The 26,032-nt window shown below is 40.5% G+C and overlaps 2 protein-coding genes and 2 long non-coding RNA genes across 5 annotated transcripts in view; 2 read left to right on the top strand and 2 right to left on the bottom strand.

Moving 5' to 3' along the window:
* Positions 1 to 2,199: 2,199 nt before the first annotated feature.
* On the bottom strand, positions 2,200 to 22,791 carry LOC116980413. Its single transcript, XR_004413958.1, has 3 exons — positions 22,780 to 22,791; positions 11,277 to 11,282; positions 2,200 to 4,215 (listed from the first exon to the last, which is right to left on the bottom strand). It is a non-coding gene; the product is annotated as an uncharacterized LOC116980413 (long non-coding RNA).
* Positions 4,121 to 8,806, top strand: LOC116980412. The gene is made up of 3 exons (XR_004413957.1): positions 4,121 to 4,225; positions 7,901 to 7,905; positions 8,770 to 8,806. It is a non-coding gene; the product is annotated as an uncharacterized LOC116980412 (long non-coding RNA).
* On the bottom strand, positions 12,289 to 24,423 carry n6amt1 (N-6 adenine-specific DNA methyltransferase 1). Of its 2 annotated transcripts, none has more exons than XM_033032594.1 (7): positions 23,830 to 24,423; positions 20,969 to 21,100; positions 20,406 to 20,492; positions 19,785 to 19,875; positions 16,347 to 16,430; positions 13,811 to 13,952; positions 12,289 to 12,707 (listed from the first exon to the last, which is right to left on the bottom strand). In XM_033032594.1, exons 2-7 carry the CDS (start codon positions 21,094 to 21,096, stop codon positions 12,652 to 12,654), a joined length of 588 nt encoding a protein of 195 aa, XP_032888485.1. In that variant the 5' UTR covers positions 21,097 to 21,100; positions 23,830 to 24,423; the 3' UTR covers positions 12,289 to 12,651. The 2 variants fall into 2 exon arrangements, with proteins under 2 accessions (XP_032888485.1, XP_032888484.1); XM_033032593.1 differs by having other exon boundaries at positions 12,289 to 12,765; positions 23,830 to 24,417.
* A 60-nt stretch (positions 24,424 to 24,483) lies between these two features.
* urb1 (URB1 ribosome biogenesis homolog) overlaps positions 24,484 to 26,032 on the top strand; it is a 77,647-nt gene continuing 76,098 nt past the window's right edge. Inside the window, exon 1 of the mRNA XM_033032592.1 lies at positions 24,484 to 24,749. Coding sequence (XP_032888483.1) covers positions 24,614 to 24,749 — 136 coding nt within the window. The 5' untranslated portion in view covers positions 24,484 to 24,613. The remainder of the gene's footprint in view (positions 24,750 to 26,032) is intronic.

The raw sequence follows: 26,032 nt of genomic DNA, 5'->3' as shown, positions 1-26,032 counted from the left end.
CAGTCTTTCTTCATATGAAAGTCCTGCCATCCCAGGAATCAGTTTGGTGAACCTTCTCTGTACTCCCTCTATGGCAGGAACGTCTTTACTCAGATTAGGAGACCAAAACTGTACGTAATACTCCAGGTGTGGTCTCACCAAGACCCTGTACAACTGCAGTAGAACATCCCTGCTCCTATACTCAAATCCTTTTGCTATGAAGCCCGTAGTCCATAGACTGAATCCTTCAGTCTATCAAGTCTACTCCACCATTCAAACATGGCTGATCTATATATCCCTCCTAACCCCATTCTCCTGTCTTCTCCCCATAACCTCTGACACCCATACTAATCAAGAATCTATCTATCTCTGCGTTAAATATATCCACTGACTTTGCCTCCGCAGCCTTCTATGGCAAAGAATTCCACAGATTCACCACTATATTGTTAACCAGTTGCATCGGTTTGTCCTATGCCCTCAGTAATTTCCCAGTTTTACTACTTCCTCTTTTTCACGCCCAAGAAATCCACAAATGCAAAACACTGCAGCAGCAGTTTACTCAACTATCTTAATCAATTAATCCCATCCTAGAAATTTCAGCCAATGTCCTTGCAATTCATATCTCAGCCATTTTCTGTTCTTGTAAATTGTTCCCCAATACCTATCCTTAATCAAGCATTTAATCATCCACTTCAATTCTTTATTGTATGAATTATTTTCCAAAAATAAACATTAAAAAAAAAAATATGTACAAAATAAAAATATTGCAAAAAACTCTTTATACATTCTCAGTGTCTATGTATTCAATAGTGTCAATGTAGTTCTCACACCTATCTTTAAAGTTTGCATCCCTTGGGATAAAAGATGATCTGCTTTCATTCCTGTTCTGAGGAGACCATCAGTGAGGAACCCACAGGCTCTTCTACAGACGGGCAAGGACATGCCTGATAGAATGAGTAGTGGTTTGTGAGACAATTTGCTAATTCTTCCATTAATATTGGATTTTCTGTGCGTCTGATGCATGCACAGGAAATTAGAATACCATCCTATAGGCTCTTATGATCGTGCACCAGGGATTCATAGGAGTCAGTGTATTCTTTTGCATTCTTTCAAGGAGACTTCGAGCACATCCTTGACTCTTTTCCTCCACCTGCTGGAAATATTTTCCCACGACAGAGTTCAAAATAGGGTGTCCATTTCATAGTGTTCTTCACCTTATTGTTAATATTTGCTTGATTACGGTTCTGAGATGCTGAGAAATTTTACAATATTACAGATACCATATCTCTACAAGATGTTTTTGTTTTCATTTGGAATGAATTTCTTCCCAGATAATTAGTCAGAAAACAAATCACGTGTGTTTATAACCTAGCATTAACTATTACAGAGTTTAAAGTAAAATTTCATACCACTGTAATTCTCTATTAACTAGAAGGTACTAGAAAATGGTCTAAAGGAGGACAGCAAGATAAATGCGGTGCAGTATACAGGAAACACTTCCATTTTTTTTTTAAAGCAAGTGTACAACAAATAAACCACTCAATGTGGGTAGCAGAAAGATATATTTTATTAAGTATGGTAAATATAAGATGCAAATAGTTTAAGATGACTGGAGAGCAAAGTTTACAGAAAGGATATAAATCTTCAGAACCATGAAATATAAGGATTTTAACGTGAAACCTACCCATGTTTTGATGCTGCTTTACATGCCAGTTACGCCAGCATTTTGTGTCCTTTTGTGTTTTAGCTAGCAAATGCAGTTCTTTGTTTCTAAATAAAAGTGTGAGCTTCACTTTTAAGTTGAAGGAGTGGAAAGTGACCAAACTAATGCAACACTGACAATTTCAGTTTTAGATTAGGAAATGGTGATGGTGTAAAAAACTTTAATTTTCTTTATGTAAATCTTTCATTTATGCACCTCTAGGAAACTATTTATGTAGGGAATAATGTCTTGTGGGATGGGCAAACACAACGCACTGCACTGCCTCAAAAAAAACCTTAAGACTACAGATAAAATTCATGTGGAATTAAACTCCTCTTGTTAGCACCTTGAAAGGAGCATTCTCATACACCTCAGTATCTGGCAGTGGGGGAAAACATTATTGGATATAAGGTATACACTTTATGATGTTCTCTCTCTTTCATTTTTCAATTAAGGGTCCCAAAAATGAAACATTTTCTCTCTCCATAGTCACTATCTGACCTGCTGAGTAATTTCAACACTTTCTGTTTATATTTCAGATATCCAGCATCTGCATTTATGTGATTTTGTTGTCTTTTTTTTAACCTATTGCATTGCCCATGTAAAGTATTTTTTTCTCAGAAATGTAATGTTGAATCAGTTTGCTTCCAAAAAATATAAATGTTCTAATTGAATAGGGATTTACGCCCCATTCAGGAACATTATATTTCCAAATTAAATTTTAAAAGGCTGAAAACAATTATTATACTTTCCACAGGAACATTTAGTCCTTAAAGGTAGAATTCATGATTAAAATAGTTTCCAACTTAAATTTTAAAAGGCTGGATACAATTGTCATATTTTCCACAGGAATATTTAGTCCCAAAAGATAGAATTCATGATTTGTCTTCTGGGGAGATAGGTTTTTATGCATTTGATTTTCTTAATTGTTTTTAAGCATGTGAAGTAATGAAACCAAGCGTCATCAATAGGATTATGTTTTTTTTTTAATTATTGAGGTGAAGCAATCAGATGGAAAAAATATTGCATAGAATTAGTAAATGAGGATCAAAATATAAGTAAGTAAACAATTATTGAGATTAAGGACTATTGAGAAAAAAATCTCAGAAGAAATTGCTAAACATAAAATTCTTAAGACATTATGTCCATTTCTTCTACAACTACAAAAAGCAAAGTAACACTTTTCTTTGGAAACTACTGTCGATTTTTAGTGCAGCAAGGCACAGCAAACATCTCACAAGAATTATTAACTGCTCTGTAAATTTTCCATTCTTTTTTTTTTTTAAACGTGATACAGAAGCACCCTACAACAGACAAGCATCCACGCCTACACCCTTTTACGGTTTTTGCTGCTGTTATCACTTTGCAAGCTCGAAAGTTAGTCTACCAAAGCAGTTATTTTCCATTATACTTTTTCAAATGGCTGATCCCTTGTGATAATTTGCTACAAACATCAATTTGTAATTTGCATTTTTAATGGAAATGCTAGAAAGAGCAGTTGAAATATTGCCTTGTCTTTGGACAATTTGGCTCCTTTCAAGTAATCTAATTCTTAACATTAAGGATAACATAAATGAATCACTAAATACTCAAACCTTACTGGACAAGTTGATTTTAATGGGAAAGGTTTTAATATCGCATCAGGGGACACACTATCTCGTAGATTTGCATTCCTCTTGACACTTCATGTCAACTAGTCATGTCCATTTATCTCAGCTAATCAGCACAAAACCAGTCTTTTCAATAATCACATCATATTGAAACAGAGAGCTCACCCTTGTCGTTTTTAGCATATATTGCTCCCTGCATAATCACCCACAACATGCTCAAAAAGTGGAGATAGTTGCAAATCGCTGAGTTTACTAATACTGCTCAGTGGGAGTGAAGCTGCTGCACAAACCATAGCAACAATTGCACACTTTCACTCTCAGTAAGTATTAAAAAAACTGCTTCATCCTGCACTAAATTTACTTTCAGAGTTTTGCAAATAATAATAGGATTATCAGTGAATACATTTGTAGAAATGTATAAAATTAACTAAATTATAAAACTCAATGGAATAAAAACAAATTAACTCCAAAGAAGCAAGGTATGGTATATTTACTGTTTAGAAAATATAGCAGTAAATTCCAATTCAGTGACATGAAACCAACAACCTTCAGAACTGTTTGGAGGTGAGAATGGTAGAACGTGAAGGCATCCGCAGATGATAAAGGTAACAAATCTTAGCATTATCCTCTCAATGATTTAATTCAATAATTGAATGATTCAATGAATCATCGTTCCTCTCGCTCCAAAATTCAAATGAATCCAAAACATGAATTATCCATTTTTCTCCACAGATGTTGCCCGACCCACCAATTTCCTCCAGCAATATATTTGTTGCTCCAAGTTCCAGCATTTGCAAACTCTTGCATCTCTATACCTATGATTATTTTCCCCATTATCAAATATCTCATGCAGATGTCCCAACAAATCCTTGGGAAATCTCATGCAAGCCATTCCCTCCCTGTGTAGTCTTTTAGCCTCAGTACCTCACCATATGTGCACCTCCACTCATCACATGTAATATAATTTGGCCTCGTTGTTTTTAACTCTTACCATAACACTTATGTCTTTCCACTTCTTCCACTGTTTTGATTAAGCTTTTTAGAAATCCATTTTATTGACCAAGCTCATCTTATAGTTCCACAGTATCATTCCATAACCACCTGTGTATTTCATGTCAAAAACAACTCTCCTCTGTAGCATTAATTTGCTCCAATGACAGCATTAAATTTGCCAACAGTCTAGTTTGATAATTCGAATGCCCAAGATCGAAGGAGGCTGTAAAGAATGCAAAGGCATTGACCTGCTCATCACAGGTACTGACCTCATCACCATCAAAGGGAGCCACAGGAAGCACCACCTCAAAAAGACAGCTAATGTAATCAAGCCCCACATATCCTGGCCACACTCTCGTCTAGATACTACCATCGAGAAGGCACAAGATCTTGAAAACCATGATCTCCAGGTTCAAGGACAGCTTCTTTCTAGCAACCATCAGGATGCTGAACACTGAACAAAACTAACCATTAGCTCAGCAACTGTAATATTCTATGGACTTTATTTTTGTCGCAGTATGGGTTTTTGCTTTTTCACTATTGTGGTCTGGTTACCTAGTATTGCTGATTATTAATTTATTGTATTTTTGATTACTGTATATTCATTTTAGTGTTACTATATTAATGGACCTGTAAAGGTGTTGCAAGTAAGAATTTCATTGTTCCATTGCCAGTACATATGACAAGAAACACTCTTGAACTCCGTCTTGGCCCCATAGCAGAAGCGTCCACGTCACGGGGCTGGAAACTGGAAGTATCCTGAGCTAATTCTGCTACCACCATCATCTATTGTGACAAGTGATGGCTTCCACTGATTGTCGCCTGAAGCTTGTGTCCTTTTCAGGACGGAGGATGACAGCGAGGTCAACATTTGTAACAAGATAGGCATGAAAAGAAGAAGAAGAAGAAGTAGAAGTCAGTTTTGCTCTATTTCTATCTCTTCTTCATTCTGGCTGGAATGTTTATAATTTTAGTTTGAGATTTGTAAGCCAGAGAGGTAGTTTGCCTTAAAGATATCCCTGTCCAATTGGTACCAAGGACAGGATATGGTGACATAATGCATTGCTTGATCTATTTCCAGATTTTAATAATAATAATAATACATTTTATTTTCGGGCACCTTTCAAAGTCTCAAGGACACCTTACAGAAATTAACAGAAGAGAAAAAACATATAGTCGGAGTAAAATAAATAATAAGGACATCACCAATACACAAATTAAAGACAGAAATCGCTCCAAAGACAAAAAATCAAAAAACACAATGTGAAAAGAGAGCAGCGGCAGCTAAAGCGCGCTAGCGTCCACTCTCCCTTCCGACAGCCATCTTGGACACAGACTAACATATTAACTTACACACAGGAAAAAATCATCCCCCCACAGTGGATACCACTGTGGGGGAAGGCACAATGTCCAGTCCCCATCCCCAGTTCACCCAAAGTCAGGCCTATTGAGGCCTCCGCTAATGCCTCTACGGAGGCCCGATGTTCCTGGCCGTTCTCGCCGGGTGGTGTTGACCCGGCGTCGGGAGAGTCCTCTCAGCGGCTGGGCCACCTGGAACGGCCGCTTCCTAGCTGGGGGCCGCGGCTTCCGAAGCCGACAAGGCCGCGCCGGTTTGGAGCTCCCAGGCTCCCGATGTTAGAGTCGGCGCCGCCCGCTCCGCTCCGCAGACCCGCAGCCCGGAGGTGTTGATCTCGGCGGTCACAGCTCACCGGAGCTCCAGCGCGTCGATCCAGCGCGGCGACCCAGGCAAGGCATCGCCCGCTCCGCGATAGCGCTCCAGCGCTGTGCCGCCACCGAAGCCGAGGTGCTGGGCGGTCCCCGCCAGGAAACGGCGCTCCACGCCCGCTGGTAGGCCACGAGGACGGGTCGACGGGGCAGCCCGGAGAAAAAGCTGCCTCACCGACCAGGTAGGGACCTAGAAGTATAATTACCTCCTTCCCCCCACATTAAAAAGTCAATTTCTCCAACGGACGAAGCACAAGACTTACTAAAAACTTCCAAAAAAAGTGAATTAAACGGACGGCTGCTGGTTAGCAGCCGTTCCCCAAGATGGCTCCTCTTGCCTCAGATTTTCAAGCTAAAGTAGATAAAGTAGTCATATCTCATTTACCTACTTCTAAGAAGCGCTCATATCCTTTAACGTTGGTGAAACCCAGAGAACCGTATTTTGGGTCTGGAACAAACTCTTTGTTTCAGAGCTCTTCTGTCATAAATGAAACTGCAATTAAATTAAATGAAGCCAAGAATATCAATACAGTTGGTTTAGGGTTCAGAGTGGTCTCATTGGATACTGAAGGATCACAAAACCCCACAGTGTGTCATAGCATTTCAACAGACGTGAGGAGAACAATCTTCAACTGGGTGGAAGATTAGAACTTCATTGCAGCCTCTATAGTTGTTAGGAGTGGTCAGGGTGAAAGCAGCATTAAATTGGGCAGATAACAGATATAATTTACTACTGGAAAATGTAGTATGATCTGATGAACAGTCTTTGACCAGAAACGTTGTTTCACTTCCCAATGAAACTTTGTGCCAAGTTTTTCAGCATTTTCTATTTTTACAGGGTCAGTGTTTTTATTTTTAAGTTACATTTCTATGTCCTGTGATCAGGGGCAATATTAATTTGATCAAAAAGGTAAATGGTGCAGCAATAGCTCCCTCTACTGGATTACTGAAAAGCAACATATTGTTATTTATGTTCAGGACAACTATTCCCAAAGTATTCCAAATCTCTTTGTTTCTCTTGGATTATGATGTGTGGTGCATGTCGTCCATGATTGAGCCCTAATAGGCTCTATCACTGTAGTCAGGGCTCATTTCATTAACTATTAAAGAAAGTTGACTTGGGGTCCTCTGACTACACATACACCACCACTTTGATATTAGACTGGACAAGCGAGATGCAGGAAAAATGTTCCCAATGTTGGGGGAGTCCAGAACCAGGGTCCACAGTCTAAGAATAGAGGAATGGCCATTTAAAACTGAGATGAGAAAAAATCTTTTTCACCCAGAGAGTTGTGAATTTGTGGAATTCTCTGCCACAGCAGGCAGTTGAGGCCAATGCACTGGATGAATTTAAAAGAGTTGGAGCTCTAGGGGCTAGCGGAATCAAGGGATACAGGGAGAAGGCAGGCACAGGTTACTGATTGTGGATGATCAGCCATGATCACAATGAATTGTGGTGCAGGCTTGAAGGGCCAAATTGCCACCTCCTGTACACATTTTCTATGGTTCTATTGACCATTTAGTGATTTTACTTGTTGTGGACAGATTTCTTAAAATCTCCTAACTGCAGTTTAGAATTATGTCATTATTTTTCTAACACAACAGCAAGACTTTAATCAGGGTTTTTTTTCACTCCCTGTACCACACTTCATTGTTGGTTTGTGGAATATGCTACTTCTTATAATGCATGCAACTTTGTGAGCAATTGCAAATTTGGCAATACAAGACACTGAAAATTAGAACCTGTTCTAAGATAATTGTTTACAAATTTAGCCTATATGTGCGCAATCACATTTACCATGGAGGTGGGAGATTGCAACCTTCACGTGGTCCGCCCTGTTTCAACGAATGCAATCAACCCTGGCGTGCACAATCAAATAAGATCAAATAGAACAAGTTGTCCTACAACTTTAGTCCGTGCATGCCATACGCAAGAAAAAGAAGACATTTACATACCATCTTGGTGATTTCCATTTTGAAGCTTAGTATTTAAACTATTTCCTTGCCATTCTCTACCAGGGGATCTAGATGCATTGGAGACTACAATGTCGTAGGTCCAACCATCTTCAGTTTGCCTCATCAGTGACTTTCCTTCCTTCACAACATCTGAAGTGGGGATGTTTGCACTGTGTTCAACTTAATTCATATCTCTTCAGCATATGGAGCGGTCTATGCCTGCATGCCAACAGACTCAGACACTAAGGCATATCCCAACAAGTGGCAAGAAACATTGATGGCACCAAATATCGGACAGTGACCACATCCAACAACAGATTTGAACCACATACTTCCAAGATTCAATGACATTACCATCACTGAGCCCCCATCATCAACATCCCGGGGTCACCATTGACCAGGAACTCAAATGCACCAGCTGCATCAATACTATTGCTATAAAAGCAGGTCAGAAGCTGGGTATCTTGGGAATGACATGCCACCAGGCAGCAAAACCCTTTCACCATCCACACGTCACAGCTCTGGAGTGTGTTGAAATAAACCGACGCATGCAGCTCCATCTAACTCAAGAACTTGAAGATTATATAGGGTAAAGAAGCTAGCTTGGTTACCATCACATTCTCCCTCACGAAACACTAATTCCTTCTGTCAAACATTGGCTGCAATGTATTCATATTACAAAATGCACTGCAGTTATTTGTTAAGCTACTCCAGCATTACCTCCTAAATCCACAACTGCCACCATAGAGGACAAGGGCTTCATCGTCATTGGAATGCCACCACCTTTTTTATTTTAGTTTAGAGATACAGCACAGAAACAGATCCTTCGGCCCTCCGAGTCGTGCCAACCACCTGTGCACTAACACGATCCTACACACTAGGGACAATTTACAATTTTTGCCGAAGCTAATTAACCTACAAACCTGTACGTCATTGTAGTGTGGAAGGAAACCGGAGCAGCCGGAGAAAACGCCAAGAGGTCATGGAGAGAATATACAAACTCATATAGGCTGTGGGCCGAGCATCAAAAATGTGTCTAGAAATGGGATTTCGTGACCCAAGTCACCAAACTACATGAAATCTTCACATATTGTGTAAAAAATATTATATAAATTATATAAATCACCCCTGAAACTCGATATGAAGAAGACTTGCACATTTTTTATTAAATTAGAAAAAAAACACGTTTAACATTGAGTTGTCTGCCAGTTGGCCAATCACGTGCTTTGCTTCAGGCTAGCACACAAAATGGCTGAGGGGACTCCAATTCGATGCAAACAATTTGTGGGGGGGAAATAAATAATGATTATATTCCATTAATGATATAATTAGTAGTCTCAACTTGAAATGTTAGTTTTGTATAATATAAACATTTATCAAAGAATAATCAAAAACAAAAACATCAGAGAGCCACCATACATTTTTCATTGTAAAATATCTGAATCACACTTTACTTATGTTTCATACTTTTAGTTAATTCTTAAATAATCTAAATAATCTAATTATCAATAATTAGTGTTAGTTAGTATTCATGATTATTAATAGTTGTTAGAAGTTAGTACTAAAATGTAAGTATTATATATCCGTTGCAGGATATTTACCCAAATCTTATTGCGAATTTTAGGCAACTCTTAAATATAATAGTTTAAAGTTTAGAGTTTAGAGTTCCATATCTTCTCTGCGAGATAGCAGTGTCCAGGTAGGTGTTGAGTGTTGAATATTTTTCAATCTTCGATCTTGTCCTCGATGTTCTTGGCAAATTCAAATGCTTCTGTGTGCTTGATGAAGAAGTGTTCCTTATTTTCGTAACTAACTCTTAGTGTTGCGGGGTATAACAGTTCATATCTCAAATTCTTTATGTTCTTCAGTATTCTTCTTGTTTCTGTGAACAATGCTCTTTTCTTAGCAACTTCCACAGGATAATCTCTGAATACGCTAATCTTGTCTCCTTCATATACAAGATGTCTGCTTTTGACAATTTTCCTCATCATGCCATCCAATACATGGTCATATTGGACCTTCACTATCATTATTCTTGGAGGGTCGCCCACCTTTGGGGGACGTCTCGGCACTCTGTGCGCTCGGGCAAGTAATGGTGCCTGGTCCAGGTTCAAGATTGTTTTCAGTACATCTGCAGCAAATTCACGGGGGTCACGAGTCCCCTCTCTGCCTTCCTGGATGCCCACGATTCTTAAGTTCTGACGCCTCTGTCGTCCCTCCAAGTCTGTACATTTTTCGGTTATTTGACGCAATAACTTTGATAGGCGTTGGTTCTCAGTGATGAGTTGTTTTGTAGTTGCGGTGCTTGTCTCAGCAAATTCCTCAAGTTCTTTTACAATCTTGTGGTGTTGGTTTAATGTCTGGAAGATAGGTTCAAGTTTAGAATCAAATCTGGATTCCATCATATTCAGTATTTCATTTACTTCTTCAACATTTTGAGTCAAATTTCTTTCCATATCTAATTTCCAGTCTTCAAGGACTTCGTGTACAATCTCTGTAACATCTTCTTTAATTTGTTCTTTAATTTCTTGTGTGCTTTGCTTCAGGCTAGCACACAAAATGGCTGAGGGGGCTTCACAGATGCCTGTTTTACTGGAGATTCCGATTTGTTGTTCTGTGGAATAAATGTCGTGGAAACTTGCAGCAGGTAATTGTATTTAGTGGGAAAAGCATTAAAAAGGCTGAAGAAAGTGCTGCGAAGTGGATTAAAGTGCAAGAAAGCCTTGAAAGCAAAGTCCCTGCTGAGGTCCTGGAACACAAAGATTTAGACAGCCAGGGACCAACTCTAATTAAAAGGTAAGATCTAAAGTCTGAATTTATGAAAATCTATCTGTATGGAGTTTAATTAATTTAATTGCACACTTTTATAATGTGAATAAATTCATTCATTCATTCACTTACTTCATTCATTCATGAAATTGAGGGCCTAAACTATATGTATCCAAAACACAGTAAATTAAACATTGTCACTAATGCCAGCCTGTTGTAGAGTAATAAGTCTTTAACAGCTAATCTCGGAGCTGCCTGCGAAAACTTACCGGGAAAAAGTGCTCCGATCGCGGGACATAGGTACTCGCGGTAAAGTGAAGCCGCGGTCTCAATTAATAAGCGGCCGATTCGCGAACGCTGAGCCGCGGATCATCTCCGCGGGCGGGCGGGGGAGGGGGAGGCTGTACATAGTGCCATCTATAGCGGCCGTTCTCAGACCCCGACAACGGACCTCAGCAGGGACTTTGCTTTCAAGGCTTTCTTGCACTTTAATCCACCGCAGCACTTTCTTCAGCCTTTTTAATGCTTTTCCCACTAAATACAATTACCTGCTGCAAGTTTCCACGACATTTATTCCACAGAACAACAAATCGGAATCTCCAGTAAAACAGGCATCTGTGAAGCCCCCTCAGCCATTTTGTGTGCTAGCCTGAAGCAAAGCACGTGATTGGCCAACTGGCAGACAACTCAATGTTAAACGTGCTTTGATTGGACTAAAAATTACACTAAATTTTTTCGGTTTTTCTCTAATTTAATAAAAATGTGCAAGTCTTCTTCATATCGAGTTTCAGGGGTGATTTATATAATTTTTTTTACACAATATGTGAAAATTTCATGTAGTTTGGTGACTTGGGTCACGAAACTGCAGAATAAAGCTCCTCGGCCCACAGCCTAATACCCGTAGTCAGGATTGAGCCAGGTCTCTGGCGCTGTAAGGCAGCAACTTTACCAATGCACCACCGTGCCTCTCCTGTAAATTCTCGTTCAAATTGCACTCAATTTACAAATATGTCATCTGTCCTTCTCACCCACACTACTGTGGAGTGGCGGCAACGGAAGGATGGATCATTCTGAAGACATGCCTTTGACCTGAAACATGAACTGCATGTGGAATTTCCATTTCCACAGTTGTTGCTTGACCTCTTCTGTTTCCAGCATTTCCTCCATTTATTTACAGTTTATTTAAGTTCATTTATTTAAGTTTAAAAATAATATATTTTTAATAAACTGGCCAGCTTTGTTGAATTATCCAAGTGGTGTAAGTCTTGGAAATATAATTTTGTACGTCTCCCTAAGGTGATGCAAAAATATAACATAGTTAAGCAACTTTAAACCATTATTTTAGGTTTACTTTTCAACTAAATCATTTATTTTCATTAAGGAATATTTGTACTCAAACAATGATTTTAACTTAATTACAGTGCCCTCCATAATGTTTGGGACAAAGACCCATCATTTATTTATTTGCCTCTGTACTCCACAATTTGAGAGTTGTAATAGAAAAACTGTCGTCTTTTACTGTTGTTGCTCCAATTAATTCCTTTGTAAAATGGACATGTTATAATAACTGATTTATTCAGGCACCGTGCAAGTTACCAATATACACTTTCTTTTGATTTGCCTCAAGCAATTTTAAGTATAATATGAAATCATTGACCTTCAAAACTTGCATTCAAAATTGCCTCTATATTTCAAGTCTTCTGAGGAGCAGTTTTAAGTATCCAGTCATAGTAATGAACCATCTCCAGTTTTCCATGGAAATTGTTCTCGATGTTCAGCTGTATTTTAATTGGACTACAGCGCTCTGAAGCTATTGCTCAGATTTCCCTGGGCAGCCATAATGAAAGCAATAGTCCATTCCTTTGCAGCCTCGGTGAATGGTTTCTTGAGCTTTTGATGAACGGGGAAAACCAGAACTCAACAATCAGGCTTTCCAAAATTTGAGCACAGATAGACATTCTCGCCCAGCTTGCCTTGAAATAAACACAGTCCCTTTCAAATTAAAATTGTTCAACGACTCTATTATTTCCTCTGTAGAAAAAAAACAGCATGATTGAACGAGCTTTCGTTTGAGGGTAGTATTTCCAAAGTGCAATACATAATTGGACACCCATTAGAAAGTGAGCATATTATAAAGAGAAAATAAACTGTGCCATTAAAGAACACAGACATATAGGTGATACAGAAAAATCTGAAGCAGCCTGAATTTGCAATTTAATTACATCATCATATATCTATAATGTTAAAAAAAAATCATAATTTTCAAGGCACAGGTTAGTTTACATTTTTTTCATATTTATAGGAAATCATATGTAATAAATGTACGTGATACCATGTGGCAGCACGATGAAGCATGGAATATTGGAGATGCACTTTACCACCCTGCTCCCTCACCCACCACCTTTGGATTTAGTTTTCATCTACAGTGCGAAGAGAAGAATTTCCACTAGGAATGCAGCAAAATTATTCGGAAATAAGTCATGCAAATTTCCTGATTGAATTCTGATTAGTTGGAATCTGTCAGCTCACATCAACACACCACAATAGGCAATCTACGTCTGGACCAGAAGAAAGTGTTCATGATACCTCCTGGACAACAAGCTTGAGGGAATTGTTCAACCCACCAAGAGAGGAAGTTAAACCCACTGATATTATCTTCACTTGTTTAACTCTCACAAACTGCAAACCCCCCTTCCCCCCTTAGTCAACACCTTCTTGTGGTTATCAGTATTCACTCTGATAGACACAAACAAACAAAAAAGAACACACCACAAACCACAACAAACTTGCCATTCCCCGTGTGAAATATTTGATTTTCACCTTGAGATATCAGGTTGATTATTAGAAAATTTGTTAAGAATAAGCTTTGTATCTTTTCCACTGTAAACTTCTCCCTTCCTTTCACCTAAAGCATTCAATCACCATCTATTGACTGTTCATAAATGCATAACATTTATGCCCAATACTATTGAATGAAAAGATTATCACAGATCCAAAAGATTGAGTGTTGAGTATATTTCCTCGCCTTTGTTTATTACAGTCTCTAAGAAATGAGCATGAATGCATATTCTCTCACCTGGATCATTCTCCTGAACTGTAACTAAATAAAATATTCCTTGACTGGACAAGAGGCTTGAGACTTGAGGAAAAAACCTATCCATTACTTCACGACCTCTTTCACCACCAGCCCAAGATGCCTCTATACCATGACTACCAACCTGTGCAGAAAAAACACAATAATATAGATTGGAACAGATAAATATTTACATTAGAGCTACCTCGGCGTTTTTATCACAATACCTATATTTGATATGTTCCGCACAAACTTCCTGCCCCTGGTTGAGAAAGCTGAAAGAGACTTTGACCGCTGGTCAGTCTTACCGTTATCCCTCGCGGCCCGGATAAATCTGGTCAAGATGGTCGTCCTACCCAAATTCCTGTACCTTTTCCAGCATGTTCCTATATTTATCACTAAATCTTTTTTTGATAAATTAGAAAGGAGAATATCTAAATTTTTATGGGGTAGCAAACCGGCCAGAATTCGAAAGACGCTACTACAGTCTCCTAAGAGTGACGGCGGTTTGGCACTTCCTGACTTTAGGCGATACTACTGGGCTGCTAACTTGCAAAAAATCCTGTACTGGATGAATGATGATTGCGACCACCTACCGACCTGGGTACACATGGAAAAGGCGAGTTCACATCTCCCGTTGCGGTCTGTCCTATGCTCTCAACTCCCCCTTTCTATAACATCTGCGAGTGCAGGCCCAATTGCGTCCCTCTCGCTCAAGATATGGAGTCAATTTAGGAAAAACTTTGGTTTACAAGGCCCTTCCATCTTGACCCCACTGCTTAAAAATCACATCTTTAATCCTTCAAGTACAGACTCCGCATTCAAAACCTGGCATAGTAATGGCATCAGTAGTATCAAAAACCTATACAAGGATGGTATTTTTTCGTCTTTTGCAGAGCTTTCGTACAACTGTAGCCTCCCAAACTCCCACCTTTTTCGTTTTTTCCAGATTAGGAATTTTGTGAAGAAGATATTCCCCCATTTCCCAAAACGTCCCCCTGAAACCCTGACCGATTCCATCCTAGCTCTAGATCCCAACCGGAAGAAATGCATCTCTTTTTTGTACAACTTGTTAGGGTCGGTTATATTGAAATCTCATACCTCATTAAAAGCTGCGTGGGAGGGCGAGCTGAATATGAAACTAACAGACCAGCAATGGGACTCTGCCTTGGATTTGATCCATTCTTCCTCCATATGTGCCCGTCATGGCCTAATCCAATGCAAAGTCCTTCACAAAGTCCACTACACAAACGCAAGATTATCTAGAATATACCCCGCTGTTAAAGACACCTGCAACAGATGCAATCAATCCCCTGCCAACCATAGTCATATGTTTTGGTCTTGCCCTAAGCTAGCAACCTTTTGGAGGAGTGCTTTCGACGTGCTAAGCAGAGCCTATGGCCAGACTATTCCTCCAAACCCACTGTCAGCTATTTTTGGTATTCCCCCCAACACCAACCTCTCTGTTGCGTTGAAGCGGGTCCTGGCTTTTACAACCCTGTTAGCCCGGAGACTGATTTTGCTTAACTGGAGACTTACCTGTCCCCCGACACACGCCCGCTGGATCAAGGAGGTGCTCTACAACTTAAAGCTTGAAAAACTTAGGTTCTCTCTCAAAGGCTCTACCAAGACATTCCTAGATACATGGAACCCTTTCCTGGAACTTGTTAACTCTCTTAACTTGTTTCCGGACTCGGAAGAGGACTGAGTGTCCTCTATCACAGCTCTGTCTTATTGCAGCTGCTATCCCCTCAACCCCTCCCCCCCCCTCCCTCCCCACAATTTATTTATTTCTTTTTTATTTTTATTTATTTTTTATTTTATTTCTTTTTTTTTCTTCTTTTTTTTAAATTTACATTTTTATTTTTTTTATCGTATTTGTGTGGATGTGTACGTATGTGAGTGTTGTTTGTTCCCGGGTGGCGAGTGTGGGTAAGGGTAAGGGTTTTGAGGGTCGTTTACATACTGTTGTACAATTATGTCCTGATTATCACTGTCTGTTATCATTGTATGTATGCAAATTGCTGTTAAATTTAAAATTCAAATAAAAAGATTTAAACTAATATTTACATTAGAGCCTTCAGCTTATTATCCATACGCTCTACCCATTCTACTTGGTTTAGCTCCATCCCATCCGATGATCATGTCTTGGCCTCGGTTGCTATCTCCACCCTTCCATCCCCCACCTAGATTAGTATGGGTGTCAGGGGTTATGGGGATAAGGCAGGAGAATGGGGTTAAGAAGGAGAGATAGATCAGCCATGATTGAATGGCGGAGTAGACTTGAACTCGAATGGCCTAATTCTGCTCCCATCACTTATGAACTTATGCCCATCAGTCTCTCCTCACCTGGATCTACCTATGATTCGCCAGCCCCTGTCTCACATCTTTAAACAAGCTAATTTCCCACTTACACCCTCATTGCAGGGTCCCAACCTAAAACATCAACTATTCCTTTGCCTCCTCAGATACTGCCTGGCCCACTGAGGTCTTCCATCCATTTGATTTTTGCTAAGTAATTATGCACTTTTATACTCACTTCTTCTGAGGGAGTTACAACATAAGGTGGGTTAAATATCAACACATCTACTTGATTTTGCAGTCGTGGCAATAATCCTGTGACCTGTTTTAAAGCAAAGAAAAATGAAAAGGATATTATAGGTTTTATGGTATAAACACCAGAACTAAATCATGAGGCTAACTTTTAATAGACACATAATGCTAGAGTGATTCAGCGGGTGAGGCAGCATCCCTGGAAAACATAGATGGACAATGTTTCTTCTGAAGAAGGGTTCTGACCCAAAACGTCGCCTATCCATGTTCTCCATGGATGTTGCCTCACCCGCTGAGTTACTCCAGAATTTTGTATCTAGACTTGGTATAAACCAGCATCTGCAGCTCCCAGTTATTACATATTGGCTAATTTTTTTAATTGTTACTTTGAGGGATGGCCGAGTGACTTGGGTTTTCGGCCTGTTTCCAAAATGAATTGCACTTCTGATAGAGCTGAGCTACCATGAGACCCAGATAATACTCATTGGTCCCAAATGAATGACCAGCCTCTCAATTATTTACATACAGGTATACAGGTGGCAGCCCAGATTTATACCAACAGGGAATAAATCAAGCTTATCAAAATGACAGCAGCAGGAACAGAACAACCCGAATATTTTTTTTTTTTTAATGTTTCAATAGGAGCCTATGCAAGGTCAGGAGTGCTTGACTTAGACCTCTGAGTAAACGATATTTAGCATTCAAGTAAAGAGTGTTTAATTGTCATATCCACTGGGAACAGAACAATGAAAATATTATAATATCTTTTACAGGCATTTATGGCAACATGACAATTGAATATACAATAAACAACAGTACAATAAATTATCAATTATACTAGATAACTAAACCATAATGGTAGAAACAAAGAACTGCAGATGCTGGTTTACAAAAAAAGACACAAAGTGCTGGAGTAACTCAGTGGGTCAGGCAGCATCTCTGAAGAACGCGGATAGGTGACATTATGAGTTGGGATCCTTCTTCAAATGTCACCTATCAATGTTCTTTCAGCCCCGTACGAAGCTTTTCAAAAAGGGGCGTGGCATGACAGGATTACAAAAATGTTATGTGAAATAACGTGCGCGCAGCTACATCACAAGCGCGAAGTTCCTTGCGGTCGGGGTCCATTCTGAGCCTTATTTTGGAGCATTTTTGCACCAAATATATGACCAATATTTCAGAAATAATTTTGATTGAGTCAAGTGTAATGAGTGGGTGGAATGGGATGATTGGGATCATTGTTGCATACATTTTTTTAAATCAAGAATTGAAGTTGTCCTTGTTTTAACAATCAAGTTGTACTGTTGTAAAATGGCATGTAAAATGTTATAAAGGAGCATGCAAAAACTGCAAATAAAATACTGTATGTTTTTGCTGTAAAGAAAACCTTTTTTTTAGAAAATGTTTAAGAAGGAACTGCAGATGCTGGAACAATCGAAGGTAGACAAAAATGCTGGAGAAACTCAGTGGGTGAGGCATCTATGGAGCGAAGAAATGGGTGACGTTTCGGGTCGAGACCCTTCTTCAGACCTGAAACGTCACCCATTCCTTCGCTCCATAGATGCTGCCTCACCCGCTAAGTTTCTGCAGCATTTTTATCTACTTTAGAAAATATTTTGTGCGTTGATTTGATTGCCTGTTACTGTTAGACTTTGTTAGTGTGTGCAGTGCACCTTTAATGGTCCTCCTGATCTAATAACTTCACATCACATCAATTTCAACATGGAATAGTGATGTGAATACAACATTCAGTTCGACTTCAATTTCCATCGTGAAAATTGAAGTCAAACTAAATGGTGCATTTACATTGCTATGATCGCTTTCAAGCTAACCTATTTTACTGTCATACTATTATAACAAATTCTAGTTCCATGATGACTCATAAACAAGATCACAAATCACATTTTGAATTCTCAAACACAATCGGTATTTCTCACATAAATGCAATAGAACGTACTACACAGGAACTGGATTTTTGAAAAACAGTATTTTGCATGCAACCTCATGTATTCTCAAATATCAGTATGAAATACTGAAAATCAGTACCAATGAATTGTGAAACCATTTTTGAAATGTGAATTTATTAATTCTTGATTTAGATTCAATAACATAAAAAAATATAATAAAATACATACAACGCCGCCCCCCCCCCCCCGCGAGCTGCTGCCCCGCTCCCCTCCTCCTCTCCCCCTCCTCTCTCTCCCCTACTCTCTCTCCCACCCTCTTTCTGTCTCTCCCACCGCTCCCTCTCCCCCACTCCTCTACCCCCCTTCCTCCCTCTCCTCTCTCTCTCTCATCCCCCTCTCCTCCTACACCACCTTCTTCTCTCTCCCTCCCTCTCACCCCTCCCCAACCTGCCCTCCACCCCCCTCTCCCAAACCCTCCCCCTCCCTCTCTCCCTTCCCCCCCTCAATCTCTGTCTCTGCCCCTCTCTCTCTGCCCTCACTCTCTACCCCCCCCCCCTCTCTAGATGTGCCTGCGAGTTGGGGGCTATGCGTCAGTGGAATGTGAGAGAGTGTGGGGGAATGTGAGGGGGGGGAGATAGGGTGGGTATAGAGTAAAACGAGCCAATGAATAATATTAATATAATATCATGGGGGGTGGTTAGTGTGTGTGTGTGCGCAGGGGGTAGTTAGTGTATGTGTGGGGGGTGGTTAGCGTGTGTGTGACGCCGAAGGGATCAGGACCCAATGGGTCCCACTTGGCTATATATATAAATCGTCCCGCGGGCAGGAACCAGAATTTCGGCTAATTTCCTTCAAAGTGGAAACACTGATTGCGCTCTATTTTTCCTCTGGATTTTTTTTTTTCTGGGGAAAAAAGGGAGGTGCGACCGCACCCATCGCGCACCCCCCTTCAGACGGCTATGTCTTTAGAGATGCTGCCTGACCCTTTGAATTACTCCAGACATTTGTGTCTTATTTAAGACCATAATGGTTCATATGTATGTAATGCTGCCCCTATACAAAGTTCTTAGTAATTCGGTGCTGAGATAGTATTCTGTTTAGTATTATACAGTATGGTTCAAGAGCCTGATGGTTCCCTGTGAGTCACCATTCCTTCTCTATCATATGTATAAGATAAGAATGCAACATAATTTAGTCATACAATGGTATGCACAAAAATAGGCCCTGAAACCCATAGTATCTTTGCTGACCTTTTTGCCTATCTACACTAATATTATTTCCCCTCACTAGGTGTATACCTTTTATACATTGATGTTTAAGTGCTGTTTAAATTTCTCTTAAATGTAGCCACTGTATCCGATTCCACCATCTCCTCTGACGATGTTCCAGTCATTATCTGTGCAAAATATTTTCTCTCCTTTAAAACTCTGCTCTTGGTCTTAACCTATGCCTTCTTATTTTAGATATCCCTTGCATGCTTTAGAATAATTTTACTTTGGCTCCAATTCACAACTTACCAGGTCAGTAATGATTGGCTGGATGTTCACCCCATTTTGCCTGGCACTTTCCAACGTGCAAGCAGCAGCCAAGGAGTTAATATCTGTACAGCTATAAATCAAAATGTTTAAAAGGACACACATCAAGATTCATCTTATTCTACCATATCTGTCAGAAAATATCTCTTGAAGTTAAAACTTTGAAAAGCAATTTATTTTCTCTTCACTAACCCACTTGAAGTCATAAAGTGATAAAATGTGGAAATTGGCCCTTCAGTCCAACTTGCCCACACCGGCTAACATGTCCCAGCTACACTAGTCCCACCTGCCCGCCCGCGTTTGCTCCATATCCCTCCAAACCTGTCTTATCCATGTAGCTGTCTAATTGTTTCTTAAACGTTGGGATAGTCCCAGCCTCAGCTACTTCTTCTGGCCACTTGTTCCATACACCCACCACCCTTTGTGTGAAAAAGTTACCCCTCAGATTCCTATTAATCTTTTCCCCTTCACCTTAAACCTATGTCCTTTGAACCTCGATTCACCGACTCTGAGCAAGAGACTTTGTGCATCTACTCAATCTATTTGGAATTCACATATTTAATAATCTAGACCAAATAATAACGTGACAGATCAATTACTTACAGATATAATGAGGTAGGTCCAACCATGGAAGCTAGGAACACAGAAACAACACCAGATCCTGTTCCAACTTCAAGGCAAATACCGGGACTGGAAAAATATTGTTTCCATTATTTAGTACAAAGTAAGCAATGTTTTATCGTATTTATATATGACATGGCTTGTTCACAGAATCATTAAATAATACATTTATTGGATCCTGAAAATGTGGAATATGTATTTGCTAAAATTATGTATATATTCTGACATAAACATTGAACAAAACACAAGATAAATTTCTGTCTTTAAGTCATGACTTATTTTATCAGTCTTATCCATGAACAAAATATCCTTTGTCTCACCTGCCTATGCCACACATTTAAAAATTCCAATGCCCACTCAAATCTTTTTAAACAGGCTTTTAGTTATTCCCTCCACAATAGATTGGTGCAAAATTATTGCACGTTACCATTATCCTTTTAACATATGATCTGATTTTAAAATAATAGACTACACAAAATGTAGTAATTGTACAGAAAATGTTTATGCATATTACATGTTTTGTTACATTTCAACTAATGACATACCAGAGCTTCTGTATTTCTTTCACATCTTTTTCTAAGGCATCCATTAATAGGAAGGTGTCCTCTGCTGGATCATATATGTCAGCATATTCTCCATGGCCAACATGGGTACTGTAAGGTGTTGAAAACATCCTCCTTTTAAAAAAAAAAGAACAAACTACTCTCTTTAGTACTCACACTAAATGATATTGTGTGATTGTACATCTTCCTTACTACCATCTCGTCTCATGTTACCCTCTACATATTGAGCTATACTAAAATAAATCATAGCTTCAAGATTATATTCTCTAATATGGCACATTAAATATATAGTGAATGGAAGCCAACTGAATAAATAACTGATATCCAAAATCCAAATTGCAATTTTTTCCTCAATCCCTATCAAATAAATCAAAAAATCATTTTGAGGGAGTGCCATGTGAATGGAAATTTGGGCTGGTGAGAAAAGAAATCCTGAAAGAATGATTGGTGAGAAATACCCCCTATTGGAAATACATTCTTCCTGGCTCCAGAGGTTTTTTAAATGTTCAATTATTGGTTGAAGGAAAAAAAATCCCTGTGTCAGTCTTGTAATAGAAATGAATGGAAGCCTCTGTTAAAATAGAAGACCTTTTATTTCAATACTTTCAGCATTTGCAAAGAAGTCCTTCACTTCATAACTTCAAAGCCACAACTGAAACCTCACAATGCATTCAGAGTACAAATCCTAAAAACATGTTTGACAACTTCTTGTTGATAAAAAATAATATCATCAATTTCACATGTGGACAGAAGCAACATAGTTCATCATGCAAAGGGTGGGTGACAAAAAAATTAGATCACAGAAATGAACTTTGAGAGATTGAGAAAAGTGGAAAGCCATGTGATGTGCATTAGGAATCTGGACATGCACATTTTCCTCCACCCTATCATTAACATTTGTGGCTCAAGCAACACACTTAAAAAACCCGAATGTACTTCACATCTCTTTTCACTTTTAACAGTATCTTAAAGTTAATCTCCGATCAAATTTAATATCACCCTTCTTTGCAGAAGTGTTCTTCTTTTCTCATCAAGTTTGCAAGGTTTGCAGAAGAGATTGCAGATGAAGGAATTTGGAGCAAAAAAAAGGGGACAAGCAGCACCTACACGCAAAAAAGTCAACAATTTGGATTCTGCATTAGGACTGAGTGGAGAGGAATCAACCATGATCATATTGACCGATGGTGCTGGCTCGAAGGGCCGAATAGCCTACTTCTGCACCTGTTTTCTATGTTTCTATGATGCAGTGGGTTTAGACAGGAGCTGATAGGTGAACAGAGGAGAGGTAAGGAATGATGTCCAGAAGAAACCAGGTGGGGAAGAAGGAGTCGTGGAGTTGGGGGACGGATAGATGGGTTTTAGGTAGAAACATGAAAGGAAGAAAAAGAGGGCAGATGGAGCCAAGTGGGGAGAGGGGAAGGTGAAGATGGAGGGTACACAAGTGGGGACACAATGGCTACAAGTGTTGGAATCTAATAAGTGATTATGGTGATAATGGAAGGTAGACAAAAAAGCTGGAGAAACTCAGCGAGTGAGGCAGCATCTATGGAGCGAAGGGATAGGTGACATTTCGGGTCGAGACCCTTCGCTCCATAGATGCTGCCTCACCCGCTGAGTTTCTCCAGCTTTTTCGCCTACCTTTGATTTTTCCAGCATCAGCAGTTCTTTCTTAAGCACATGGTGATAATGGAAATCATTTAAGGGAGACGAAGGGCAAATGGAACCAGTTAGGGAGACCATCCAGTAGGTGACATGTGTATGTTATTAGTGAATTTAGTTTAGTTTTGAGATACAGCACAGAAACAAGTCCTTCGGCCCACCTAGTCCGTGCTGACCAGCGATTCCCACACACTAACACATACACACACTAGAGAGAATTTACCAAATAGACCAAGCCAATTAACCTACAAACCTGTACATGTTTGGAGAGAGCGATCTGGGAGTACAGGTACATAGTTCCCAAAAAATGACAAGTCACGTGGACAGTGTGGTGAAGGAGGAGCTTGCCATTTTTGCCTTCATTAGGAAGGTATTAAGTACAAAGATTGGGACATCATGATATAGCCGTACAAGTCGTTGATGAGAGACACTTGGAGTACTGCACGCAGTTCTGATCGGCAGCTATAGGAAATATATCATTAAGTTGGAAAGGCTGCAAAAGAGATCCACCAGGCAACATCTTTGGATGGAATGGATGAATGTTGCCTGACCCACATTTTCTCCAGCACTTTGTTGCTCAAAATTACAGCATCTGCAATGTCTTGCGTCTCTGACAAAGTTTGAGATTGCCACTGGGACAATTGTTCATGTTAACAAAATTGGAAACCCTATCCTTATTAATGCGAACAAACGCAGCCGGCAGCTTTCCCCTTCCCACATTCACATTTCTGTCCGAGGCCTCCTCAATTGTCAGAGTGAAGCCAAATGCAAATTGGAGGAAGAGCATCTCACATTTTGCTTGGGCAGCTTGCAGCCCAGTGGTAAGAATCTGATGTATCTAACTTCAAGTAACCCCCCTCTCTCCAAATCTCCCCCAATCAAGTGGTACCAGCTTTAAAGTCGTCTTGTTGAGTCCCATTGTCTATATTCATTTTCACCCCGACCACAGCTAACAATGGCCTGTTTCCTTTATCATCGTTACTTTTTTTACATATCTTTCATTCATTTGTTCTGTGTCTCTCTACATCACCGTCTATAACTCTCGTGTCCCTTTCCCCGACTCAGTCTGAAGAAGGGTCTCGACCTGAAACGTCACCCAATTATTTTATCCAGAGATGCTGCCTGTCCCACTGATTTACCCCAGCTTTTTTTGTGTCCTTTAACGCAGCCTACAGCTTGCTTACCAAATTGAGATTGATATATAGATATATATGTACGGTGTTTTGTCGGGTCGATGAAATTAGAGCACAGCTCCAAATTAAGTTACTTTTAACTTGTTCCTGGATAACTACGACTGGGGTTTTGGATTGATAAGGATCATTATCTGCGGCGATGGTACAGTTGGCCGGAGGCGACCCACGCTGTCTACAGTCGGACACATGTGCTGCGAATGTCCCCGATCCCAGGCCGGCCTTCAGTAGAGTGATCACCGACCACGACGGCTCATCGCCGGGAGACGCCGGTCGCTGACGGCTCCCCGGTAGCTCAGCCCCAAGGATCCAGGAGGAGCAGCGATCCGACACCCGGGCGGGGCTGAGACTTGGGCCTTCGGCTGTCCTCAGCAGCCTCAGACTCCGGTCGCCAGGGCAACGTCCCCGCGGGTTACGTAGCGCTGTTCCCCCCCTGAGTTACTCCAGCACTTTGTAGGGGTTTTTTGTTGTTGTATTGTAAACCAGCATCCGCGGTTTTCTCCAAAGATCCTATAGCGGAGCGATCTTTGGTTTTTCTCCGTGCGATTCTCCTGATATCTTGCGTTCCGTGTTCAACGTGCAGGAGGAACAAACGCCAGAGTGAGCTGGGGGTTCCCCGCCGGAGTGTAAGCGGGGACGGACAGTTCCGGAGGCTGGGTCGGAGCTTTGGGTCGGAGCGTGTGAGGCAAAGATACGAGAGGAGCTCCTCTAGTATCTTTGGTGTGAGGCGAGGCGAGGAGAGGAGGGAAACCCGCGGCGTCCATCCTCAACGATCAGCATGGAGAAGAAAAGGAAGCGCATCGACTCTCCAACCGATGCGGCGACGGCGTGGAAAACCACCAAATCTGTGGCCCTGGAGACCACCGGGACTGAGTTTAAAAACCTGCTGAAGAGTCCCGAGGGAGTGGAGAAAGGTAAACACAGTAACGAGCTGCAGAACAATGATCTATTCTACATTTTCCTTGATTGCTCTTCCTCTTTCATGTCTCATTTTCACAGCTTACATTCCTTATCTCTGTGTCTCCCTCTTCCCTAACTCTCAGTCTGAAGAAGGGTCTCGACCCGAAACGTTTCTCCAGATACGCTGCCTGTCCCGCTGAGTTACTCCAGCTTTTTGTGCCTATCATCAATGTAAACCAGCATCTGTAGTTCGTTCCAACACGATACTGAATTTAATCTCTTCCCACTGTGCTTTTTGGTGCATATCACCTTAATTTCATCGGCTTTGTCGCTTGCATGAGTTGTTTTGTATTTTGAAACGAGCTCTTCCTCCTAAAAGTTGCTTAATACTGATTTATAAAGCAAAACATTTCTCCTGCCATGAGGTTTGAATCCTCTCCCTCAGCCCTCTGGCTCCTCCTCTTCCTTTCTTCTTCCCACCCCCACCCACCCTGCATCAAAGATTATAACTCCTCTATAATCTTTGCCCTGCAACAGTCTAAAGAATGGTTTCGGTCCGAAACGTTGCCTATTTCCTTCGCTCCATAGATGCTTCCGCACGCGCTGAGTTTCTCCAACAATTTTGTCTACCTTCGATTTTCCAGCATCTGCAGTTCCTTCTTGAACATGAGGTTTGAACCGACAATTTTTGGTGAATTTGGCCACCAGGCTGCATAAAATCAAAACGTGACCAAGTTGTCATGGAGAAATGAGGGCAGTCACTTATCCCTCTCTACTGTATCCAAGAGCTATAGCGGCTCTGAACCGGCCCTAATGAGTGCCCCCCCACCCACCCCCTTTGGACAGTCTCCCTCAGATGGTCACGTCAATCAATTCAGCTTGTTTATTTATGTATTGTATTTATTTACCTTTCTTGTACATCAGTGGAGCTGCACACTAAATCTCGTTGCACTGACGTGCAATGACAATAAAAGATATATTATTATTATCCACCAGCAAACATTTTCCAGTGTTCAGTTATTAAATCCTTCCATATTTGGCTGAGTGAGAATATCTAGAGTAATGCAGGGATGTAAATCGTGCCATTCCTGTCAGTGATGCTCAGTAGAGAGAAGAGACACAAGAAACTGCAAATGCTTGAATGTTGAAGGAAAAAACAGTGCTGGAAGAACTCAGCAGGACGGGCAGCATCGGTGGAGGGAATGGATGGGTGACATTTACGGTCGGAACCCTTCTTCAGTGATTGGGGGGGTGGAAAAGAAAGGTGCTGGGGCAAAATCTGACATGATAGGTGGAA

Source organism: Amblyraja radiata, chromosome 14 (assembly GCF_010909765.2).
Source record: "Amblyraja radiata isolate CabotCenter1 chromosome 14, sAmbRad1.1.pri, whole genome shotgun sequence".
Classification (NCBI taxonomy): domain Eukaryota; kingdom Metazoa; phylum Chordata; class Chondrichthyes; order Rajiformes; family Rajidae; genus Amblyraja; species Amblyraja radiata.
This window is presented reverse-complemented; position numbering and strand designations above follow the sequence as displayed.